Source organism: Oreochromis niloticus, linkage group LG3, assembly GCF_001858045.2.
Source record: "Oreochromis niloticus isolate F11D_XX linkage group LG3, O_niloticus_UMD_NMBU, whole genome shotgun sequence".
NCBI classification, from domain to species: Eukaryota; Metazoa; Chordata; class Actinopteri; order Cichliformes; family Cichlidae; genus Oreochromis; species Oreochromis niloticus.
Genome location: NC_031967.2, coordinates 59,204,443 through 59,227,784, shown reverse-complemented (window position 1 = coordinate 59,227,784; position 23,342 = coordinate 59,204,443). Strand labels below are relative to the sequence as shown.

The window sequence follows — 23,342 nt, the reverse complement described above, 5'->3', positions numbered from 1 at the left end:
CCAACAAACAACACACTGCAGAAGCACTGTTTCGTTTGGCCGGAGTCACGTGATCAGTGACGTCCGAAGCTTCATTTAGAACACAAGTGATTCAGTGGTTTATAAGGAAGTGAATCATTCGCGGGATTTTGAGTTGATTTTGCTCAATTTATTTTATCTGCAGAAGTGAAAAACTTGAAATGTCCAAAATCATCTTTTCATAATGTAAATATCATTACAGCATATGACTTTAGGAACACTTCCATGTGAATTAAAGCTAATAAAGACTAAAAAAATGTATTTGACACTATACGTAAATTACATTGCTACACATTTTAGAAAATCATTTTGTTTATTGTTTTTAGGTGATAGTCTGCAGGACCCAGGAAGACCGCATACCTGCATATCTGCATATCTACCAACTTGCAGTGTAGTTTCTGCACTCCAGCCTCTTCTGTTCCATGCGAGAGGATTTTCTCTTGGGCAGGAGAAATTATTTCTAAGAAAAGAAACAGACTCGGCCAGCGCACAGTAAAACTAATCCTCTTTTTAAATGAAAATAACAAAAGGGCTACCTTACATAGATCATGTTTTTACTTTGCAAGTTCATGATTAGGGGTGGGTTTTGATTATCGCTTTTCTGATTACAATCCATTCTAAATTGAATAAAGTGATATTGATTCATTAAAATCCTGAGTCGATTTGTAAATTAAACGTTATTTTGCCTGAAGCGCCAGCATCTCAGGTTAAACCTCACAAAATTTCGTCAAACACCAAACAGCTAAAACATACAAACATAAACACAGAGCGCGGACCCGACGCGTCAGAATCAAATTTTGATGTGTCGGCGGGTTCGCGCTGTGTTTATCTTTTTTTTTTCGCTGGCTTCTGCAGCTGCAGGTTTCATAACTCTCTGTTTACATCTCTAATTAAGTCTCACAAGTGTCAGCTTTCTTTCAATAGATACAAAAATATGGATATATACTGATAAATGATCAGAATTGTAATATTTCTGACTGTCTGAGGCAAAACTTTCCAGATTCCAATCAAATTGAATCGGATCCTGTATCGAATCAAAATGATTCTACAAATCAGTGACGATACCCAGCCGTACTCAGCCCCCTAAGCATTTTCCCTTTCCAGTTCACAATCAATGCTACCCCTAGGTCAAAAATATTTATAGGACAATTGGCCTAATCTAATATTTTGTATGAACATACCTGTCCAGCTGTCCAGTGATTAAATGCACAAGTAGATGGAGGCAGGACTTCACAGCAGGGGCATACTCCATAATGTGCTGTACATTATCATATGTATATTATATATATTGCTCACTTATTGTATTTACCAACATCAAGGAGTCATAAGCAAAGAAAGGCCACACCATGGTGCATGTTTACATAAGGAAAGTTTATTGATCAAAATGTATTAAGCAAATAAGCAGTACAATTTTTTCAGCCCCCCAATCGAGGAAAAAAAAAATACATGTTCAAAGCAACGCAACGGTGGCCCAATATCAGAGAGAACTCCACCCTGTGGAGTGAGCAGTGATAATTAAGCAGTCCGTTTTATTTTGCAGATTCAAGCTGCTCTTCATAATTTTCGCCACCAGATGTCACCGGAGAGGACTGTGTTGAAAAGCTTCGAGTAATGAACCGTTTTTCAATACAAGCTTCAGTGCTTCAGAAAGCTTCATTTGGCCATCACTAACTCACAGGGTTCTCCTTTTATTCTCAAAATCAAAAAGGAAAGACATGGATTGCCAACGCTGAAAGAAAACAGATTTAAGTTACTCATTACCTTAAACAACACATGAAATCAAAAACCCAAACAGAACCTCACCTCCACTGCCACCCCATGTGGGAGTGAAGAAAGAGTGAGCCAAAAGTGAATGCAGTCCTTATATAACATGTGACAGGTGAGTGCAATTAAGGACAAGCACCACACCCAATCAAAGGTGAGAGAACTAAACAAGGTGTATCTGGTGAAGTGAGTGGGTGTGCTGGGATGTGCTAAAAGGTGGGTCTTTACAACAACCAGGATCAGGAATAGGGCTCAGGACAGGATAAAAGACACGCTGTAAAGGTCTTTTATCTTTCAGAAGACAAAGGAAATTTGGGAAGGTTTAAACATATAAATTACATAACATAATAGAGAGAGAGAGAGAGAGAGAGAGAGAGATAGATGTTTATATCAGGGTTTACAAATGCGCTTATGGGAATTCTGACCAGAACCTTCCAGAACCACATTTGTGAGGTTCTAATTCATTTCAGAGGTGTTCTATCCAGTTAACAACAGGTCAGTCAAGCTGTAGTGTTGGAGTTTAAATGTTTGTAGGACTCTGACTCCTAAATGTGAGCTGTGAAGATCAGCTGACTCTGGGTTGGGAGGTGGTGAACCCCTGTTGCAGGGTTGAGGGGACAGTGCTACTATAATTTCCTTGGGATATAATAAAATATTCTGACTCTGATACCCACAGCGCCTCTGTTAGTATCCTTTGCTTGCTAACATGACATTTACATTTTTAAAGTGTTTACACTTTCCATCATGTTGGTATGTTTTGCATTTTGATTTCCTTTTTTCCTGTAGATATTTACAGCTACAGTAGCAATAACAACAACAAGAAGTCCGCATGGAAGAACTAATATAATAACAGGAAAAGATGTATCCTTGTCTCCTCCATCCTTGTGTCCTCTTTCTTTGGAGTCTTCTTCTGTGAAACCTGCAGAGCAAAAAAAAGTGTGAAGACTCAGCTACCAGGTAGGCTAAAAGTAGTTCTTGTTTTACACTTTGAAATATCTGTAACAGAGGTGATGTCAAAGCTGCTGGCAGTGAGCTGGATGTCAGAAAAGTAAGTAATGAATGTATCTGCAGCCATTTAGTTAATAACTGCTGGGTAGCATCTCTGTGCTCATGTTTCATACCACTTTTATCCGTTAACACAGTGGTTCCCAAACTTTTTTTGCCAGGCCCCCCTTTTTTACAAGAAAAATGCTCGCGCCCCCCCACCACCTAACACCCCCCCCCCCCCCCCAGAAACACATCCTCCAAACTCCAAAAAAATTATAATTTGTTGTGTTATTGTTGACTGAAATAAAAATTTCAATTTAAACACACACACCCATATTTTGTTTACAAACTCCATTCCGGTTTATTTCACACCTCAAACATTTAGTAAACAATTAAGCAAATACAAGTAAACGGCAATAAATTACAGGTAGTAATAAAATATACTACTAACTCTTGTTAGTGCTGCGTCCACACCTACACGGGTATTTTTGAAAACTCAGCTGTGTCTATGCGTTTGGGCTTTTCGTCAACACGTAAACGGCGTTGCGATTCACCGAAAACGGAGATTATTTAAAACTCCTTTTTTGCGTTTACGTGTGGACGAGGATTACAGAGTTCGTCACGCAACGTCAAAGGTATGTCAGGAGTAGTTAGTTATTACAAGAAGTGTTTGTGAACTAAAAATCAAGAATGTTGGATACTGTTTGTCCGTGATTTGGAGAGCCCAGCGCGTGCTCCCGACGCAGGGAAAACTAATTCTGCAGGGGAGACCTACCTTGGCACTTGTGCAGGTGAAGCCAAAGGGAAGATATGCTTCACCATATTTTCTAGTCTTTGGCTTGGAAGGAAGTTGGTTTGGAAACATATTTGGCGATGCTTCATCTTCTGCTTTGCGTTTGTGTGGGAGCCCCGTCAAAAACCTGTCCATTAGCAGTGTCCAAGCGCTCTTTTTTTTTCTTTTTCTTTTCATACCGCGCCCCCCTGCAATGGCTCTGCGCCCCCCCTAGGGGGCGGGCCCCACACTTTGGGAACCTCTGCGTTAACAGAAGCAGAAAAAGATCATTCAGCAGCTTTAGACAGAGAGTGTGTCACTTTTGTTTTCTTTTTCAAACTGTTGGATGTCTATCAAGTGCAGAACCTTTCAAAAATAAATGCATAAAACAAGCAGAAATATTTAATTTAATTCAGATTTAAATCACAACCCTCAAGGTGCTTTACATTGTAAGGTAAACAAGTGTGGTATAAGAATCCACCCACCACAACAGGAAGCTTCTTATTGGATAAAACTATTTCCACATCACATAGAAGCAGAAGGAAAATGAGCCCACTGTTGGAGCCTGCTGTGAGGATTTCATGAGGCACTGCTTTTAGCATACACGGACAGAGAACCACTCTGAGCATGGAACAGCAACCCTTATAAACAGCTGTGCTGTTAAAGCAGTCAGCTCAACCTCTACGAACTCACCTGTGTCTGTGACTGTGAGGTTGATGGAGTGCTTGAACTCGCTGACGACTCTCTGGCCACTGCTTGTCTTGCTGGTTGTAATCTCACACTTGTATATTCCCGTATCACTGACCCTGACGTTCCTCACAATCACAGAAACGTCTCCATCCATCATGGATGAGTCTCTCAGCTGCACTCTGCCTTTGAAGGACTCGTGCTGGTAGTTCTCGTAAGAGCGCTGGTCTTGGAAGAAGAACACATAACCCTGTGAGATGAGCTCCGGTCTGCTCCACTCCAGCAGGGTGATGTGTGCATCTCTGGGACCCCAACACTGAAGAGTGGCATCTTCTCCAGGCCTCACTCTGAGCTCTGTGTGAATGAAAAAGAAAGAGGAGAAAAAACAAAACATTAATAGCATGTTATATTGCACGTCATGGACACGCATTATGCAGAAGAACACGTTGGACTCCATGTCTACCACCTATACTTCAGCAGACAGTCACAGCCTGAGACCTCTGACAGCAACACTACGGATCACAGCAAGTACTGAACTCTGAATTGTTGTTGTAACAAGTAGAAGGTCAGAGTTTACAGTGTCACAATAATGGCTCTCAGCTTGTGAGGTCACCATGGTAACCTGGTATGAAGCAGCAAAAACAATACTTGAATAAATATTTAAGTGACAGTTGCAATCCAACTTCAAAAACAAAACTTGGAGCTTCCAAATGTGGTTAAAGTGCCTAAAGTAATAAAACTATTATTTATTAACAAATAGTATACATGTTTCATTAATGTGTCTATTGCTCTAATGTTACAGCGGGAGAGGACTGTAATGACTCACATACTGCTCGGCAGCTTGATCTATAACAGTAAAGAATCATATTTTATCATTTTTGTTTTAAATTAGCAAAATATTAAGTCACACAAGCTTTAAAATAAATTGTATTAAGAAAAGTACAATATTTGCATTCAAGCTTTCTAGATTTAATATGTAATCATGAGTTCACACTCTTTAATCAGTACATTTAAAAATCATCCTCTCCTCACCCTCTGAACAACCTCTGAATCATGACTTTTACTTTAACTTTATACTTCCGTCGATGCTGTATCCTACAACACATTTTGCTGAGATGACGTCACCAGATGCAGTGAATAACATTTTCGGTTGAAAATAGAAAGTTTTTGCTGTGACATGTGAGAGCAGCTCCTACACAGACAGCTGGGTCTCCTCTTCTATGAAACTGCAGCATTATATGCAGGAGAGGAACAGAAACTAAAGTGTCATCTCAATATCAGTACAAACATTGGTATCAACATTGTCGATATTTGGATTTGTACACCTTTCATGCCACTGTTGTGAGATTTCCACTAACCTGTATTGATGTCCTCTTCATTGTAAATTGTGTCTGTCTGAAATGTGCTTTATAAGCTAATCATTTCTGTTTGTGGTGATGATGCCCAGTACAGTCAAACCGTGAAGTAAAAGTAACATTTTATTCCATCTTTGGTATCAGATCAATTACTCATATACCAGCTCCTAACATTTTTATCGATGCAACCGTGCAGTGCATGCACACACTGCAACATAACAACATCATGTATGCACTGCACAGTATTATTAATCATGCATTGTTTACTATCATCAAGCAGTGTTCACTTTCTTTAGCAAAGGTTGAGTCATTTCCTCCACTGCTAGTTCGTCCTGTCTCTAAACGCATGAACTCACCTTTCAATCCAGAAGCCAGTAAGATGTGAAGGGAGAAGAAGAAGACCACAACCGACGACATTTGTGCAGACATTAAACGAGAAGAAGCACGCACAATTTGAAAGTTGAAGTTTGTTTTGTTTTGAAAGGGAAGTACTTTTGGTTTCATTTTGACATGTCGCTTATGTAAGCTTGTACAGCTTAATCACATTGTTATTTCCTCTCAGTTCCTGGATCAAACATCTGTTTATCACCACCGTCACTCTTTATATAACTCAGTTTTGAAATGATGCTTTCTTACTGCTAGCCTAGAATACATTAAGGTCAGCTGCCTGCATGCAGGTCCCTGAACAAAGAGTGTAACTTCGGGACTTCCTGATTTTTGTTTACTGCCTGTGAGCACCCTCACAATACTCAGACCCAACCAATATACCCCCCCCCCCCCCCCCCCCCCAAAAAAACCCTCCATCCAGAAAAAATAAAAGTGTAAATCAAGCTTAAGTGACAACAAACACAAACTTTGATCCATGACCGAAACGTGACTGCTTTTTCAGAGATCTGCGTCTGAATGGATGTCAGTGCCTGTCTGATGCGTGGGGTGCGTGGGGTAAAAGCGCTTCAGTCAATGTTTTTACTTCAGAGCTTACTTCAGAGCTCCCCCCGCTGGCTGTGACGATGAAGACACGCAGGCTTCATTCAGACAGACGACAGGGAATCTCATTCATTGTAACAACAACAAAAATGATGTAATTAAAAACACAAAATAAAGTGAAAATAAGGATGTTCTTTAAATAAAAGACCAGCTATGTGTAGCCCACATGTATTATTACAGCAAAACTGCGTTTCTCTGTGGATCTCTTTCCACTTTCCTTAACTTTGAAAAATGATTTTAGACCAGCAGCTGGCACAAATGTGCCGTGGCGCGTTTTTTTTTTTATCCCTCTCCTACAAGAAACAACAGTGTAGCGTTAATGTTATTATTATTATTATTATCGTTCTTATTTTAATTAGAAAGAGCTGTGCTGATTTTTAATGCAAATAAATTCCTCAAAGAATACAAGACAGATATAAATATCCCCCCCCAAAAACAACCCCCCCTAAAAACTGGCTTTTATTCTTTCAGTTTCAGTTTGTTGCTTTAATAAACCTCATGATTCACATCTCAGGTTAAAACTAAAAGGTCAAAGGACTTTTTTCCCTGAGAAGTGCAGCAGAGAAACCACAGAGCCCCCAAACTTTGCTACTGAGAGGAAGGAGGAGCAGCTCGAGTGCTGCAGTGGAACAAAAAGGTCTCAGATCTGTGTGGCACGATGGGACAAACACCTCTTCTGTGGCCGCTCTGTAAGTACCACATGCTCTTGTCATATGTATATTTAAGATCTTTTGGCTCCTGTGGGTTAGAGCCAGGCACTTGCTTTTACTTAAGACTTAAAAACCTTTTAATAACAAAAGAAAAATGCTGTAACAGTAAATGTGGTTACACAGTATAAAAAAGAAGTACAGGTGGATGCCTCAGGTGCTGTAATCCGGCTGGTTTTTGCCTTTAACAGGAGATTTTAACAGCTTCATAGTTTCACGTCACTAAATTAGTTAAAAACTCAGATTTAGTGGTCGATGATGCAGATAAACTATGGTGGTGTTAAACTGCATCCTCACCTCCCCCTACAGAGCACATCCTGTTTATCAGTCTCACACTCAGCTTGAGGTCACTGTTCATGTAGTGGATATTTAGTATTTAAACAAAAACACATTAAAATCTATTGATTCTTTATCTCTTGGGCTTTCCTTTCAGTCCTGATGTCGCTGCTCTGCTGTGCAACAAACCAAGGTGAGGGAACGTTTTTTTAAATGACAAATATAAGACCATAAAACAGGCCTACAAGTGTAACTGAGTCCCAAGTACCAAGAAGTAGCACAACAATGGAGACAGATTAGCTTTAATATGTGTCTCTGAGAAATGAAACAAGCCTGTAAAGCTGTGACGATATATTAAAAATGTCCTGCTTCACTAATGTTTGATTAAAAATTTGGCCACTGCGTTGTCAGTGACATCACACACTGAATGGAAGCTCAGAGGCTGATTCAAACAGTATAAACCAGTCAGAGTTACCATGACTACAAAAGAGATTCAGACTTTATATTAAGAGTTTGCACAGTTTCACCAAACTTTAGGACTTTTCAGTAAAAAAAGAGGGAAGATGTGAAGAGGTTAGTAATGTGTTATCTGTAGAATAGAATAGAATAGAATAGAATAGAATAGAATAGAGTAATCCTTTAATTGTCTCACAAGGGGAAATTTGGTTGTATCAGCAGCAAAAAAACACACATATACAAACAGAACAGGACCCAGAACAGAAACACAATTTTTACATATTTACATGATGGACAATAGTTACCAAAGCAGAGTACTGTACAGTTATTAAAGAGTACAGATAAGTGGCAAACCCAGGTTGTAGTGTGCAAACAGAGCAGGATACTGAAAGATGTTTAAATAGTTAAGAATATTTAGAATAATTAGAAAAGTGCAGATTGTGTATTGTACCTGTGCATTAAAAAGTAGACATGTAACTTCCAATAAGTTGGTGTATATATAAACTGAGAAAAGTAATGTGCAGTTATAACAGTAGAAGTTGTTTGGTTGATTTTAGTGCAAATTACAGCTCTGATGTAAACATCTGTGTTTGTTGGGAGCAGTTCTGATTGTACAGTCTGACAGCTGCAGGGAGGAAGGACCTGCGGAAACGCTCCTTCATGCATCTAGTATGCAGCAGTCTGTCACTGGAGGAGGAGCTCTGCAGTTCAGCAACATATACATGCATGGGGTGGGAGACTCTGTCCATCAGAGAAAGTACTAGTTAATCTTTTTAATATCAGAAAGGAACAGATTCGTAAACATAAAGTGATTTAAATGTTTAAATCCCAACAAAAACCTGCTTTAAAATAAGAGGACTAAAAGGTGGATGATAAAAAATGTGACCATCACTGTGTGCTGTTTAACGAGGCTTTCTTGGTCCTGTGACACACGTTTAGCATCAGCCAGCAGGTTTTTCTGTTACAGCTCGATTTCTTGAAAGAAGGAATGAAAACAAATATTGAAAAAAGTAAATTAATCTGTTGAGTCTTTAACTACAGACAGATTGCAAATATCTGTTTAAGTTGGAGAGAAAGTTTCAACAAATGTTGTGGTTTGCCTCATTTCCTGTCATTAATGATGAATGTTCATAATAAACATCATGAAGTCAGTGTATGCATAAGTAATCCCCGTGAGATTAAAGATCAGTTTGCAGACTGTTGTGTTTTGACTTTTATATCTGTATGATATCATAGAGCAGCACCTCTAAAGATTTATTTCGTGCTCTCTGTGCAGGATTTGGGAGTCTAACAAAATATCTGTTGCATGAGCTAAACTCCTGCCCTCATCTAAAACACACCAATATAGATTCTCCTGGTTTCTTTGTGAGAAAGCTTTTCCTCACAATTTTCTTTTATTTTAATCATCTCTCTTCACAGCTCGTCTGACTGTGAGTCCCAGCAGCTCTCAGTTCTTCAAAGGAGACTTTGTGACTCTGAGCTGTGAGGAGGACGACAGCTCTGCTGGATGGACTCTGAGGAGAAACACAAGCTGAGACACCGGAGCTGAGTGTGGAGATGAGTAGGGAAGATCAGCTGGTTCTTCCTGTAACATCAGCTACATCGACCCTTTGGACAGTGGAGTTTACTGGTGTGAGTCCAGAGAGGGTCCCATCAGTAACATGGTTAACCTGACAGTCACTGGTAAGCTGAGTGTGTGGAGTTAGTGTTGATGAAGCTGTGTGTAAATGGATGAAATGCTGTAGTTTGTCTCTGTGTTGAGGTGGATCAGTGATCCTGCAGAGTCCTGTCCTCCCTGTGATGGAGGGAGATGACGTCACTCTGCTCTGTAAAACAAAGACCACTCCCTCCAACCTCCCAGCTGCTTTCTATAAAGATGGCTCCCTCATCAGGAAGCAGCCTACAGGTCACATGACCATCCAGCATGTTTCCAGGTCTGATGAAGGCCTCTACAAGTGTGACATCAGCGGTCATGGAGAGTCTCCATCCAGCTGGATCACTGTCACAGGTGAAGCTTCTGTTTCTTTTACAGATTTTAGACTCAAAGAGACTCAAACTGACCACAAGGATTTGTAATTCTTAGTAGATGCAGGTTCTCCCACCTGTCCTCCTCCATCAGCCTCCACTACCTCCTTCTACTCCTTGTTTTCCTCTCCTCCTCTCTCTGTGATGGTGTCCGTTCCCTCTATAACTGGGCCGCTGCTGCTGGTCATACTGGTTCTGGTGCTGAGACGATGCATCCAGAGAAAAACTGGAGGTGAGACACATTCTGCTCACACTTTATGTTGACATATTAAACCACTGTTTTTTTTTTTAAACAAATCACCTAAAAAAATCAATAAATTGTAATCTGCAGTTTTTTCTCTGCCAAGTTTTCAAATGTGTTTCTGGCACTTTGAGCCTCATTTCTACAGCCCACATCTCAGACAGTCAAAGCTCAAACTAACATCATCTAAGTGGAAACAGAGCAAACACAATCTCTTGCTTTAAAAGCTGCCACATGCTGCATGTTATTTCCACACATCTAACTCTGTGAGGACCAGTTTGAGCCACAGACCATTTACATTTTTAACTAATATTTAAATAAGGCTTATTATGACTAAGCTACATCCTGTATTTGTGCATCAAGTTCGACAATAGCATTTTATGATTAATGTCATATTTGAATATATACATTTGTACACTGTACACAGTTTGGTAATTTTTTCCAGTGTGTGTGAAGTGAGAAGTTGTTTGTGAGAGTTGTGGTCAAAGAAAGCTGATGCGAGCAGTTCAGTCCAGTTTCCTGTTTTTTGAAAGAAAAGATAGAAACACTTTTTAAAAATTAATTTTATTCTGACTGCAGTTTTTCCTTCACTTTCCATTTTAAACACATTTCGCCTTCATATAAATATTAATCTTGCTGAATCAGCAGCATTTACAGTTTTGCTATTAATGGAAAATCTTTGCATTTGATTTTGCAGTGAGTGATGCTGTGACAGCTGCCACCTCTTCATCAGTGAGAAGAACATCAGCAGATGATGGAAATGGGTCAAAGATGATGAGAGGTACAGGAGAGCGATAATCCTCTCGTGCTTCCACATGAGGCTCTGTGAGGTGCATGGCTGAGGGTTTAGAACATGTGTTTCATGCATTTTGGTTCAGGTTCTTTTAGCATGGACTGCAGGTTCATCCCCTGGTTTTTCATCAGGTCAGGTTGATCAGTTTCTTTGTCTGGACTGAAAATTGCTTGCACATAATGCACAAAGATTTCAGTCCACTGTTAAAAATCTCCTGCATTAAAGATGTTGAACCAGAGCCAGAAACAATGAAATCCCTTCTTGTAATTCTCACATTAAAGCAGCTCCATGTTTTTATTCTTGGACTATACTAGTGTAGCTTTGAATATTTGCAGGTTATAATAATCTTTGGTGCAGCACTTCATATAACTCCTGTCACATACTAGTCAGGTCAGGTTTAATTAAATTTTTCTTTTACTTTCGCAGGTTTGCAAAGTGTTTATTTTACAAGATGCACTGTGTAAGACTGTTACATCATTGTGCCAAGTGAGCGGCTCTGTGGTCATTAGGTTTCCTGTTTTGAGAGCTAAACCGAGCAGAGGTGTTAAAGTCGCCCTAGGTTAAAGACGTGCTGTGCTGTGGCCTCACGTTTGCCGCTGTTATTCCTGGAATGTCAAACCTTTTCTCACCCTAAAACACGAGTTCTGGGTCAGTCACATGACTTTATCATGTTTTACAGAGAGCGATCCAGCGGCAGTTTATTCTTCAGTGCACAGAACATCTGACGTCAGCTATGCACAGATCCCCATCAAGACAAACTGCAGACAGAGAGGTACAGCTGCTCCTCTTTCATGCTCGCTGCAACCCCCCCCCCCCCCCCCCTTTGCGAAAATAAAAGGTCTCAATCTTAGTTCTCAGCCTGCAGCAGCACATGAAGGCGATTATATGATCCACAAGCCTGACAGGTGTACTATATAAAGAAATTAAACAAATAATACACACAGCTGCTGGAGAATAATCATGGTTTGCACGTGAGTCGAAAAGTATATGAAGTAAATATAGAAAGAAAAAAATGTGGTATTAATTTGAAAGTGGTGTGAAAAGCTCTGATTGGTCAGTAAGACTGGAACGGCGCTATTAAATCCGAGACAGTCATTTCATCTGTGATCACCAAAGTTTTACATAATTTTCTGCTTGTTGTGAAATGTTAGCTTCATATATCAAATACTTTTAAAGATACACACATGTGTATTTTAAATGATCAGCTTGTAGCATGTTCTCACACATTTTTGGACATTCATGTTTGAACATGAGTGTCTTAAAACCTAGCCTAAAAAAATCCCATTTTTCTTACTGTAAAAACGAACCAGTATATGCTACACAGTTAATGCCTCTTAGTATATCTTAAAATTATGATTATTTTTAATGCAAATCAGAGATGGTCCAGCAGAAGGTTGATGATGACATGCGATGGAAGGACTCAGGAAACAGAAGCAGCTTATAATATAGCAAAGCATCAGAGTTCTGTCATTCAAAAATAAAAGATCTGACTACTACTAACACATATTTATATATTTCAATATTAATTGTTCGAATTCTGAGATTTATTTATTGATATTTGTGTAAGACAGTTTTGTGGATATTGTTTCTGTAACAAATAGAGCCGGTGCAGTTTTTTTTTCTCATGTTTATCTAAACTTTCTGTAATCTGTGTGTTTGTATTCAGATGTATCATTAGAGTCCACAGTCATCTACTCCTCACTGAAGCTGAGCCACACACCTTCACCACAGCTTAACCAGTCTGTGTAGTGTTGTCCAACTGGCTGCTAAACACATCCCTGCACTCCTCTCTATATTATTTATTATTTATTTAATCATGTGTGTGTTTACAGTCGTACAGCTGCACTGGACCAGTTTGAATGTAGAGCTCGGGATGAAGTGCAAAGTGCTTTTTCTAAAATAAAGTGCCTTAAATATAACACAGTCACTGAATACACCTGTGAAACATTTGAGATTCAAAAAGGAAGATTGTTTTCTTGCCTAAAGCAGAGTCAACAGACGTCAGTCTGCATGTTTGTGCCTGAAGAGCTCATCTTTGAAAACAGTTAATATCTGCAGTCTCAGATATTAACAGTGGATTTTGGGTGTTATTCTTGTTGTTAATTATGTTTTTGTTGTTACAGTGTCACTTTTGTTATTGTTATTACCATGGCTGTTACTGTTACTGTTATTGTTGTTGTTATTATTGCTACTATTGTTGTTCTAAATTTTGTTAATGTTGTTAATTTTATTACTTTGGTAGTTAATGTTGTTACTGTTACCTACTCGAATCAACTTGCAATGGTTCACCAGGGTTTTCCTTTAGGTAATACTACCTGGTACCAGATACTAAAATAATACCTGCTCAGCCAGGGTTCATGTGACATTGTCAGACTGCATATCTCATATTTGCTGGTCAACAGTGTCACTCAATGAGTCATGAGAGTGTCTCTTTCACAAAAATCAAAAGCGCCATTTTGAAACCTGGTAAAGGAGAAAATGGCGACAAAAACCAGCACCGAAGCCCCCGAGTCTGACAAAAAGCCACAGACCAATTCTCAGTTCAGTTTCAGTTTTATTTGTCATATGCAAGTAAGCACAGGGTCTACATTGCAATGAAATGTATTTGACGAGCAGAAGACAGTCACTCAGCAGAATAGTACAGTAAAGAAATAGAAAAAAACAAAATATTTATAAAATATAGTGAAAAACATAGTAAAAAATGATAACATACTAAATATCGTCTGTAAGGGTTTTTATTTTTATTTAAATACTAATAAAAATGAGGTGACCAGTGCAGAGTGTAGTATGTACCTGTGAAACTGTAGGACAGCTTCTGTGTGCAGTGTTGTGGTTGTTGGTAAAAACTGTAGTCTTGTAGTCCGAGCAGGCAGACTCCTGTAACTTCACCCAGATGGCAGCAAGGAGAACAGCTGACGTGCTGGGTGGCTGTGGTCCTTGATGATGCACTCAGATTTCTTTCTCTTCTCCTCTTTTGACAGTTTTTTTTACCATTTTTTTCATTTGGCTCAGTCTCACTACCGGTAGCATGAGGTAGTGATGGTGGGATGAAGCCCCGTGAATGTGTCAAATCTTTCAGGCCAATTGCAGATCACACGAAGACACCCAACAGCACATTTGGAAGTACAGCTGGTCAGCCCTGCTGTGATAATACATGTGGGCTACATAACAATCGATATATAAACGTAACGATGTATCAATTATTATAGGTTTTTAATGTTTGATCCTCATGTGACTTTATAACAAATTGATCTTCACAGATAATAAAAATATCCTTGTGATGATATTTTCTTATACATTTATTATTTTGGACCTATAAGTGTTAAAAGAGGACGAAGTCTCCTTAAAAGGCATGGAGTTCTTTTTATTTGTTTGACCAGTCGTGCAGTACATCTGGAGACTGCCTGTACACTTGATACAGACTCCTGTATAAATGCTGTGCGGCAGTTCATCTGTAGACGAGGCCCAGTTTCGACCATCAGGTCTGATAATGCTACAAATTTTATTGGGGCGAATCGAGAGTTGAAAGAAAGTTTGACTGAGCTGAACCATGCCAAAATTCAAAAGGCTCTTGTTCAGGATGGCATGAAATGGAACTTTAGCATCCCAGCAGCCTCTCACCAAGGCGGTGTGTGGGAGCGCCTCATTCGTTCAATAAAGAGTATTTTAGCCTCAGTTCTCAAAGAGCAAGTTTTGGATGATGAAGGACTCCAAACAGTCTTCTGTGAGGTTGAAGCTATATTGAACGACAGACCCATTACTAGAGTTTCAGATGACTCAAATGATCTTGAAGCACTGACACCCAATCACTTGTTGTTGCTGAAAAACAAACCAGTTTTACCACCAGGACTGTTTGATCCAAGTGATCTGCATGTCAGGAAAAGGTGGAAACAGGTACAGTACATGGCAGAGTTGTTCTGGAAGAGATGGCTTTCTGAGTACCTACCTCTGATGCAAGGAAGAAAAAAATAGACGAGGACTAAAGGATGTCTTATACCTGGAGATGTTGTTTTGATTGCAGACGCTACAGCTCCAAGAGGATCGTGGATGATGGCGAAAGTCTTAAGTGTAAACCAGTATGCAAAAGGCTTGGTGCGTTCTGTGAGACTACAAACAAAGACCAGTGTTTTGGAAAGGCCAGTGGCAAAACTTATTTTGCTACTGGAAGCCTCATCTTGAAGAAAATCAGCAACGAAGATTAAGGACCTGCTTAAGGGAATAGCTCCTCCTTTTGGGACTTTAAAGTAATTGTGATTGTATGCACAATTAGGGGCCGGAGTGTTGGAGCAATTTGTTCTTTATTTGTTAAAGTTTGTTGTTAGTTTACTTATATTTTGGGGTTTATTTGTAGGTTAATATTTGTTTCAATGTTTTGTTTGTCTGGTGTTACCTTGTTAAATTAGCCAATAAGAGCTGTAGGGCCATTTTGTTACTATAAATAAAGAGACTGGTATAGGACCAGCATGCACTGGGGTGGGCCTATGGTTGTTTACCAGAGCAGGAGAAGCAGCAGGAAGTAACAAAAAATTGATCTTGTTATTGCCAAACTGGATGAATAAACCATAAAACGCAACTTTCAAGTTTGGACAGTGGACTTCTTTTTCCTGCGTACGAAATATTATCTCAGTGCAGCAGTGGCTTGTGGACTTTTAATCGTGGGATGTTTGGTTGGTCAAACAAAAGGAATTGCCACTACAGCGACCAACAACAGCATATGTAACATTTAAAAGGAATAAAAGTCTCATTTGATCAACTAGAATTTCCTTTTGCTTCAGACATGAACAGATGCACATCAGACGGTTTTCTTTGAATACCCTGTGAATAAATGTCTCTGGATTTCTCCGTTTGTGTGTGAGCTGTTTGTTCTTTAACACTCCTTCAGCACGATTACAGCAAGAGAAATGATCAAAGGTAAATATCCATCTATTAATCCTCTTCCACTTAGCCTTATGAGAGTCTTTAGGGGGGCTGGAGCCAATCACAGCTACTGATGCAAACATATTTTAACGTATCCAAAGTTACAGTTCACACTCAAAATCAGATAAAACATTCAACAATTTTCACAATATTATTTATTTTATCAAACAGGAAAAATAGGATATAAAATAAAAATATGGAAGACAATTCATTGTAACAACTTTTATTGTTTTGTATTAATTATTTTTAAAATGTATTGTTTTGGATATTTTTTTAATTATTATTTTCCAGTGAAGGAAGTCTGAATGAAAAAGCTGAAATAAAGGTGAACTGTTCTGTCACATGACCTAAGAACTATCTGAGTGCCCAGCAAGTTCTCGGTTCACAAACTGTCCACTGTGACGAGAGCACAAATTGAAGCGGACACGTGGGCCAGCTTTACAGCTTTTCTCCATCCGTCACAGAGAGAAAAGTCATTCTCATTCCTCTTGATGCAGTTCTTAAATCGGTTTGAGCATTTCCTTATGAACATTAGATGGTCTCATTGTTTTTATAAACACCGCTTTTGTTTATATCCATACTTGTGATATTTGTTGCTGCGTTAATGCACTTGTCACTTGAATCTGACAGCTCACCAGAACAGAACAGTTTGTACTTTTGTCAGTTAGAGCTCTTGATCGCTCATTTCTCCGATTACCGTTTTTCAGTATTTCAATCTAATGTTTTCAATATGTTTGTCTGGGTGAAATGCAGCCCCAGTTTCATGTTGTTAGCTGACAGGTGTGGCCCCCTGTGTGCTCGCCTGTAACTGTAGCCCATCATCTTCAAGGTCAGACATTTTTGCACAAATTTTCCAAAGTCAGTGAGATTTTGAGAAAAAAAGAAACCCTGATGATTTCTTTAAAGGCTGGTGAGCGTTTTTCGCACAATGATTCAGATCTAAGCCCAAACTGTTTTAAGAACTGCATGAAGAGAAGTGAGAATGAGGTTTCTGCTGTGAGAATTGAACCAAGTAGATTGAGAAAAACTGAATCCTTTCATGTACAACAGCCAGTTCAGTAGCAATGATGATGATTCTAGTTGTCTTAATCATATTTACTGAAAGCTGGTACTTTCATCTTAATGTCAGGATGATGCTATAAGCCAACTGTGATGTATCTGCAGACAGAAAAAAACAAACAAAAAAGACCTGCAAACTGTTTTGCTTCAAACTGGCTCAGGAGGAGGTTTTAGTTTATTAAAGATCGCCAAAGCAGCAATCACAGCAAAAAGTGACAAGGCGGCTGCCAGTCCAGGATGTCTTCTGCTGACCCCATCCATCGGACCTGCGGGTGAGAAACAGGTGTGAGGTGTCAGCTGTCAGGTAGGTGATGAGTGAAGAACAGAACAGAATCCATTTCCTCTTCAAACTGCTGTCAGACATTATCTACTGCACTCTGATCACATCACTCAGACCAGCTGCTTTCTACAAAGTCTCATCAACAACATCTTTAGAAACAAACATCAACAACCAGGAAGCAGCTTCACCTCTGATCACACACACACTCAACTCTACTCACTCACCTGGAGGATCAACACTCAGGTAGATGATGCTGATGGGGTCAGTCTCCAGATTAGCTCTCTTCCTGCGGTTTGTTCTTCTCCTGAAGACGCGACACTCGTATGTTCCAGCATCAGCAGTCGTCACATCCTTCAGAATCAAAGACACGTCTCCATCCTTCATCTTTCTGTCCTGCAGATCCACCCGGTTCTTAAAAGATGGATGCTGCTCTTCTGGATCAGGCTGTTCATCCCGATACAAAAGAACATAATCTTTTCCAAGGTCAGCTCTGCTCCACTCTACAACTGCCTTGGAATTGCTGTCGATGTTTGGAGCTCGACATGGCAGAATTACGTTGTGTCCAGCTGTGATGTTTATCTGAACTGAAAGAGAGGAAGCAGAGAGAGGTTAAAACAAAGTGCAAACATTCATTTCTGCACCACTGATCACCACGAAGAGCTACAAATACAGATCCCCCCAAAGTGCAAACTTTTGATTTCTGTCCTTGTGTCTTACTCTTACCAGAGATGCAAACCGAGGAGCTCAGGAAAAAAACATAAGGAGACAGGAGTGATGGGATGGCCAGCTGAGGCTTTTTGTATTTGCGCCAGAATTATACTAAAGTTTCAAATAAGTTTGAAATCCACCTCCACAGTGCTAAATACTGACAACTTTTGTCATAGCCACATGTTGATAACACCACTCTGTGAAACAATGAGGCACACAATTGTTACACAATTCTAAACAAGTTTATTTTTTTAATATACCCGACTATCAAAAATTATGATCAACACATGTTTTAGAGTACAATCAGTACTAACTCTATTTGCCAGATTAACTTCCCTGTCACTTTGTCTTATTACTAGAGAAGATCGTGCACCATCATGAGGAACAAATTCAAGTGGACATAACAGCCACTTGCTCCAGCTGTGGAAAGTGTGCCTACAAAAACTGTTCTACTGTGGTTTGCACATCTTGCTGCTAATGAGGATGCACACAGAAGCACACACACTGAAATACACATTTTGATCATTTTAGTGGTAATTTGGTCATTAAATGGCCTTTCTGGCCACTAACACACCATGTGTGATTTTCTTTTTGGCCATTAAAAAAAATAAATAAAATAAAGTAAATTAAAAATAAACCACTGTTACGGTTACTGGTTCTGACCTGCAATGATGATAAAAAAAAAAAAGGTTTCATCATTCATATGCTGAAAGACTTTGAACTTTATTGTTATTTTCCCCCTCGAAAAACATAGTAATAATACGTAATCCAACTGGTATTCAAAGCGTATAATTTCTGAATTTGAATTATATTTTGTTTTTCATCAGTAGGACCGGTGCTAATTTAAAAAAAAAAAAATCAAGTTGGTCAACGTAGAACAATGTTTTAATACATATTAATTTTATAGCATTTTGTGAACGTAAACAGGGGGTGGCCATTCTTGGCCACAAACAAGCTGAGAGGGAGTTTCTTTGTTTTTTTGTCACTGCACAAAAAATTATAATGCATAAAAATAATTTATACTGTTAATTATTTCTATACATGTAACAGCAATGATGTTAGAAATAAATCAGTTTGCACGTATTATTTAAGTAAAAAAAAAAAAGGGATTTCATGGTTTTATCCTTATGTAAATCATTACAATTATGTGATTTAACTGGTAATTAAAGGGTTAAAATTCTGAATTTGAATGAAATTTTGGTCTTGATGAACAGCACTGATGCTAATTCAAAAAAATCAATTCAGTGAAAGTAGAAAAATGTTTTAATATACAGGTCCTTCTCAAAAAATTAGCATATTGTGATAAAGTTCATTATTTCCTGTAATGTACTGATAAACATTAGACTTTCATATATTTTAGATTCATTATACACAACTGAAGTAGTTCAAGCCTTTCATTGTTTTAATATTGATGATTTTGGCATACATAAGTCATGAAAACCCAACATTCCTGTCTCAAAAAATTAGCATATCATGAAAACGTTCTCTAAACGAGCTATTAACCTAACCATCTGAATCAACGAATTAACTCTAAACACCTGCAAAAGATTCCTGAGGTTTTTAAAATCTCCCAGCCTGGTTCATCACTCAAAACCGCAATCAGCTGTCCAGTCGCAGTGTGGACACTCGGAAAACGCAGACTTTCTAAAACGGTGATGTATTTTAGTCATGTGATGCAGTCATGTGACCAAATAAACAAAGATAGCAGTGCATTATACAGCAGTTGTTTTGATTGCTCTCAATTTTGACAGCCCTAAAAAAGATGAATATCAGTTTGTACATGCTCCAGATAGCATTTCTTCATATTCTTTAATTCTCACTCACTTTTGCGCATGCGCAGGACTGGAACGTAAGCATTTTCATCCGTTTCAATGTGGACGCACAACTGTGAAAACGACTGAAAACGCCAGTGTGGACGCGGAGCGTTTTCAGATGAAAACGCCGTTTTCAAATCTATCCGGACTAGTGTGGACGTAGCCTCAGAGTACCTTGAGCTCTCTCGGGGCAATAATAACTGCTGCATGCTTTGCCCTCGTTTGAGCTCAGTGAGACAGAACCACAAGTAGAGTTATGTGTCAGCATGAAAATAAGCATGCAAAACTCACAAACCATAGCATGCAAAAAACCCCAAAACAACCACCAATAAATATAAGTGTGATGAAGTCTATATCAAACATTTTAACACCCAGCACCACAGGAAGCTTCTCATTTGATTAAAATATTAACACATCAGATAGAAAACAGAAGCAAAGTGCTTCTGTTGAAACCTGTAATGAAGATTTTATGAGCCAAACTAAAGTTTGTGCTAATTTCTTATTTATGTAATCATATTTATTTTCTGTATAAAGAATATGTGATGCCTCCAACCAAAGGGAAAACATTTAAAACCCTCTCCGTGTTTTTATTCGAGTTTTCAGTTACACAAATACAAAAATCTCCTTTGCCAAACAAGGATTGATAGGAAAAGGATTGGGAAGACAATGCAACACTTCAGAAATCCAAAGCACTCATCCATAAACACCCATGCTCTAAGCGCAGTAAGCTGAACGTCTGCAGACTCACCAGACTCTGTGACTGTGAGGTTGATGGAGTGCTTGAACTCTTTGACGACTCTCTCGCCATTTCTGGTGCTGCTGGTTGTAATCTGACACTCGTATGTTCCTGTATCGCTGATGCTGACGTTCCTCACAATCACAGAAACGTCTCCATCCTTCATGGATGGGTCTCTCAGCTCCACTCGTCCTTTGAAGGACTCGTGCTGGTAGTTCTCGTATGAGCGCTGGTCTTGGAAGAAGAACACATAACCCTGTGAGATGAGCTCCGGCCTGCTCCACTCCAGCAGGGTGATGTGTGCATTTCTGGGACCCCAACACTGAAGAGTGGCATCTTCTCCAGGCCTCACACAAACCTCTGTATAAATGAAAAAGAAAGAGGAGAAAAAAAGCATTAATAGTGTTTCATACTGCATGTCTTGGAAATACATTTTGCAGAAGAGGAGGACTCTGTCTCTGCAGTTTTTCTTTTTGTAGACAGTCAGGAAGTACTGAACAGAGGAAGTCTGAATAATATCAGTGGATTAATCAAAGTAATGGATTCCTGCAGCTCTCTGGGCATGAAACTCATATATGTTCGGTCTCTATAAAGGAACAAGACTTATAAACTTACTTATTAACCTTATTAGATCACCATGGTAACTCATATTGAACCTGGTGGGGAAAGCAGTATTTCTTGATAGATATTCAAGAAGAAAACTTTGAGCTTCCAAATGTCCTTAAAGAGCTGAAAGTTATAAAAGTACTCATTATTAACAACATGGTGTACATGTTTCATTAATGAGTCTAGTCCTTTAATGTTGCATCTGGAGACGTTTTTCCTGAACTGCCTGGTAGCTTAAACTTTAATAACACAGCATAGTATTTTAGATGGGTTTTTTAAAACTGGATACATTTTAAATTATTGAAGAAGTTTTAAAATAAACAATATTGAGTACAAAGTACAATACTTCATCTAATATACAGTGGAGTAGTTTGGAAAGCAGTAAAATCATCAACAACAACAAGTTGATTCTGTTTCGTCAGAGCTTGCTTTACTTTCTCTGCAGCCTGGCACCATGTTAGCGTCAAAAACATTTTGTTGGCAAATTCCTTCTAAAGTCGCTCACATTTTCTTCCAAGTACGGTATCAGACGAGTAACTGCTGCAGCAGCTGTTTGCATTCCCGGAAGCGTGAAAACGCTGCGGTGCGTTGTTTCACTGTTTACATTCTTGATGGATGAGTCATTTCTGAACCTGTCAGTTCATGTCACCTCAAAACACAAGAAACTCACCTTTCAACGCTGAAGCCACCAACATCGGGAGGGAGAAGAAAACTACAACCGACGACATTTCTGCAGGTCGCCCAACGGTCGGCCTGCTGTTTGGTAGTAGTGGGCGGATCGATCCAAATATAGACGGCACATACAACCCCGATATTGATATCAAATCAATGCTAATGTGAAAGGATCAATGTTTTTCTCTGTTCTGTAAAGATTCGGGTCTCCGCAGGGACTTTCCCGTTCCTCCAGCCCCACTGTGTGTTGTTATTGTCCTACTGTCACGTGACTCCGTGATCAAGCGGAGAGAGGAGGAAGGAAATTCCTCACAAACATCCCCAGCAAAAAAATATAGAGAGAGAAACAGGGAAGCTCATGTCGTAGTTTTTATTTTCCTTGTTTATTTCAGTCTGTGACTTTAGTATTTGGCGCGGTCTGTGACAACAACACAAACATAAAGGTCAGCTTTGGTCACATCTCTCTTTCAACATCTGCTTCCTCTTTGTCAGGGTGGGGACAGGCGGAGGATTTAAAGATCGTAGTTCAAAATAATTTTAAATCAGGACACAGACCCTGGTAAGAAGTAATCCTCGCTGGCTTTTAAAATGACCACAGCAGTTATATTACCATTATCAGTGAGGATTAAATGAGCTGCACGACCTCTGGGTTAGACTGACTCAGTGTGAGCTTGGTGTTCCTAATATACTGGACACTGGATGTAAATCTGCTATGCTTCGGGTGATGCTGTTTGTTTGTGTAGCAGTACTCTGATCATAACGCTCTCACATGCTTATCATTTGCTGCTCATTGCTCTTCTACAGTGACAGCTGCACATTACAGCCCTGAGACGTAAAACTGCATGCATTGTTTGTTTGTTTATTGCTCCACCAAGTGTAACTTCAGTACTTCCTTTTTTTCTAAACTGTGGGCAGGCTGCACGTACAAATACTAAAGGAAACAGCGAAGCTCAACTGACTTGAAACCAAAGCTGATCACTGACGCCCTCTGCTGCTGCTGCTGATCGGCTCTTAAAACCAGGGTTGCAGTTTTTAAAATAATAAATAAAAATGTTAACTTACACTGCACGATATAAACTATGAGATGCATCACATGAATATAAGGAAAGGTCGCTATTATATCTTAAACTGTGTTAGAGTCAAGAAGTTCACTTTACGCGCACAAGCTGAATTCAGCATAATTCCCCTGAGAAGAAGCAGCTTCGCTGACACAGCACATCTCCCACAAACACGGTTTACAGTTTAAAGTGGAGAGAAACATCACGCAGTTCACAGCAGCCACATGAAAAGCGCAACACGTTAACGCTCCTTCTCCGGTGCCTCTCACAAAATTAAGCCGCTGCTTCTTCAAACTCGATAAAATGTGGCGATCGACTTCCGCCTACTACCCTAGAGAGAGAGGGGGAGAGAGTGCGCACAGAATACAGCCCACAGCTTCACCAAGGTCATCCACAGACACGTGTAGCGTATGTGTGAAGGATG

The 23,342-nt window shown here is 39.4% G+C and overlaps 3 protein-coding genes across 3 annotated transcripts in view; 1 reads left to right on the top strand and 2 right to left on the bottom strand.

Annotated features, from left to right (window-relative positions):
* The window catches only part of LOC109201317 (low affinity immunoglobulin gamma Fc region receptor II), an 88,573-nt gene that overhangs the window by 17,904 nt on the left and 47,327 nt on the right, over window positions 1-23,342 (top strand). Inside the window, exons 4-9 of the mRNA XM_025905732.1 lie at window positions 1,999-2,002; window positions 9,575-9,692; window positions 9,772-10,017; window positions 10,093-10,266; window positions 10,973-11,056; window positions 11,748-11,840. Of these exons, the coding sequence (XP_025761517.1) occupies window positions 1,999-2,002; window positions 9,575-9,692; window positions 9,772-10,017; window positions 10,093-10,266; window positions 10,973-11,056; window positions 11,748-11,840 (719 nt within the window). The remainder of the gene's footprint in view (window positions 1-1,998; window positions 2,003-9,574; window positions 9,693-9,771; window positions 10,018-10,092; window positions 10,267-10,972; window positions 11,057-11,747; window positions 11,841-23,342) is intronic.
* Window positions 1,369-6,314, bottom strand: LOC112846280 (uncharacterized). The gene is made up of 3 exons (XM_025905737.1): window positions 5,940-6,314; window positions 4,235-4,582; window positions 1,369-2,701 (listed from the first exon to the last, which is right to left on the bottom strand). The coding sequence occupies exons 1-3, from the start codon at window positions 6,085-6,087 to the stop codon at window positions 2,496-2,498; spliced, it is 702 nt and encodes a 233-aa protein (XP_025761522.1). The 5' UTR covers window positions 6,088-6,314; the 3' UTR covers window positions 1,369-2,495.
* On the bottom strand, window positions 16,263-22,152 carry LOC102081106 (uncharacterized). The gene is made up of 4 exons (XM_005464694.4): window positions 21,859-22,152; window positions 20,595-20,942; window positions 17,549-17,908; window positions 16,263-17,310 (listed from the first exon to the last, which is right to left on the bottom strand). The coding sequence occupies exons 1-4, from the start codon at window positions 21,914-21,916 to the stop codon at window positions 17,192-17,194; spliced, it is 885 nt and encodes a 294-aa protein (XP_005464751.1). The 5' UTR covers window positions 21,917-22,152; the 3' UTR covers window positions 16,263-17,191.

Excerpts from the sequence above, each read along its gene's own strand:
- LOC112846280 (XM_025905737.1), bottom strand. The coding sequence starts at position 6,087 with ATGAAACCAAAAGTACTTCCCTTTCAAAACAAAACAAACTTCAACTTT. Across the intron at positions 4,583-5,939 it reads ACTGGCTTCTGGATTGAAAG|AGCTCAGAGTGAGGCCTGGA; the intron begins GTGAGTTCATGC and ends TCATTCACACAG. Across the intron at positions 2,702-4,234 it reads CCTCACAGTCACAGACACAG|GTTTCACAGAAGAAGACTCC; the intron begins GTGAGTTCGTAG and ends TTTGCTCTGCAG.
- LOC102081106 (XM_005464694.4), bottom strand. The coding sequence starts at position 21,916 with ATGTCGTCGGTTGTAGTTTTCTTCTCCCTCCCGATGTTGGTGGCTTCA. Across the intron at positions 20,943-21,858 it reads GGTGGCTTCAGCGTTGAAAG|AGGTTTGTGTGAGGCCTGGA; the intron begins GTGAGTTTCTTG and ends TCATTTATACAG. Across the intron at positions 17,909-20,594 it reads CCTCACAGTCACAGAGTCTG|TTCAGATAAACATCACAGCT; the intron begins GTGAGTCTGCAG and ends CCTCTCTTTCAG.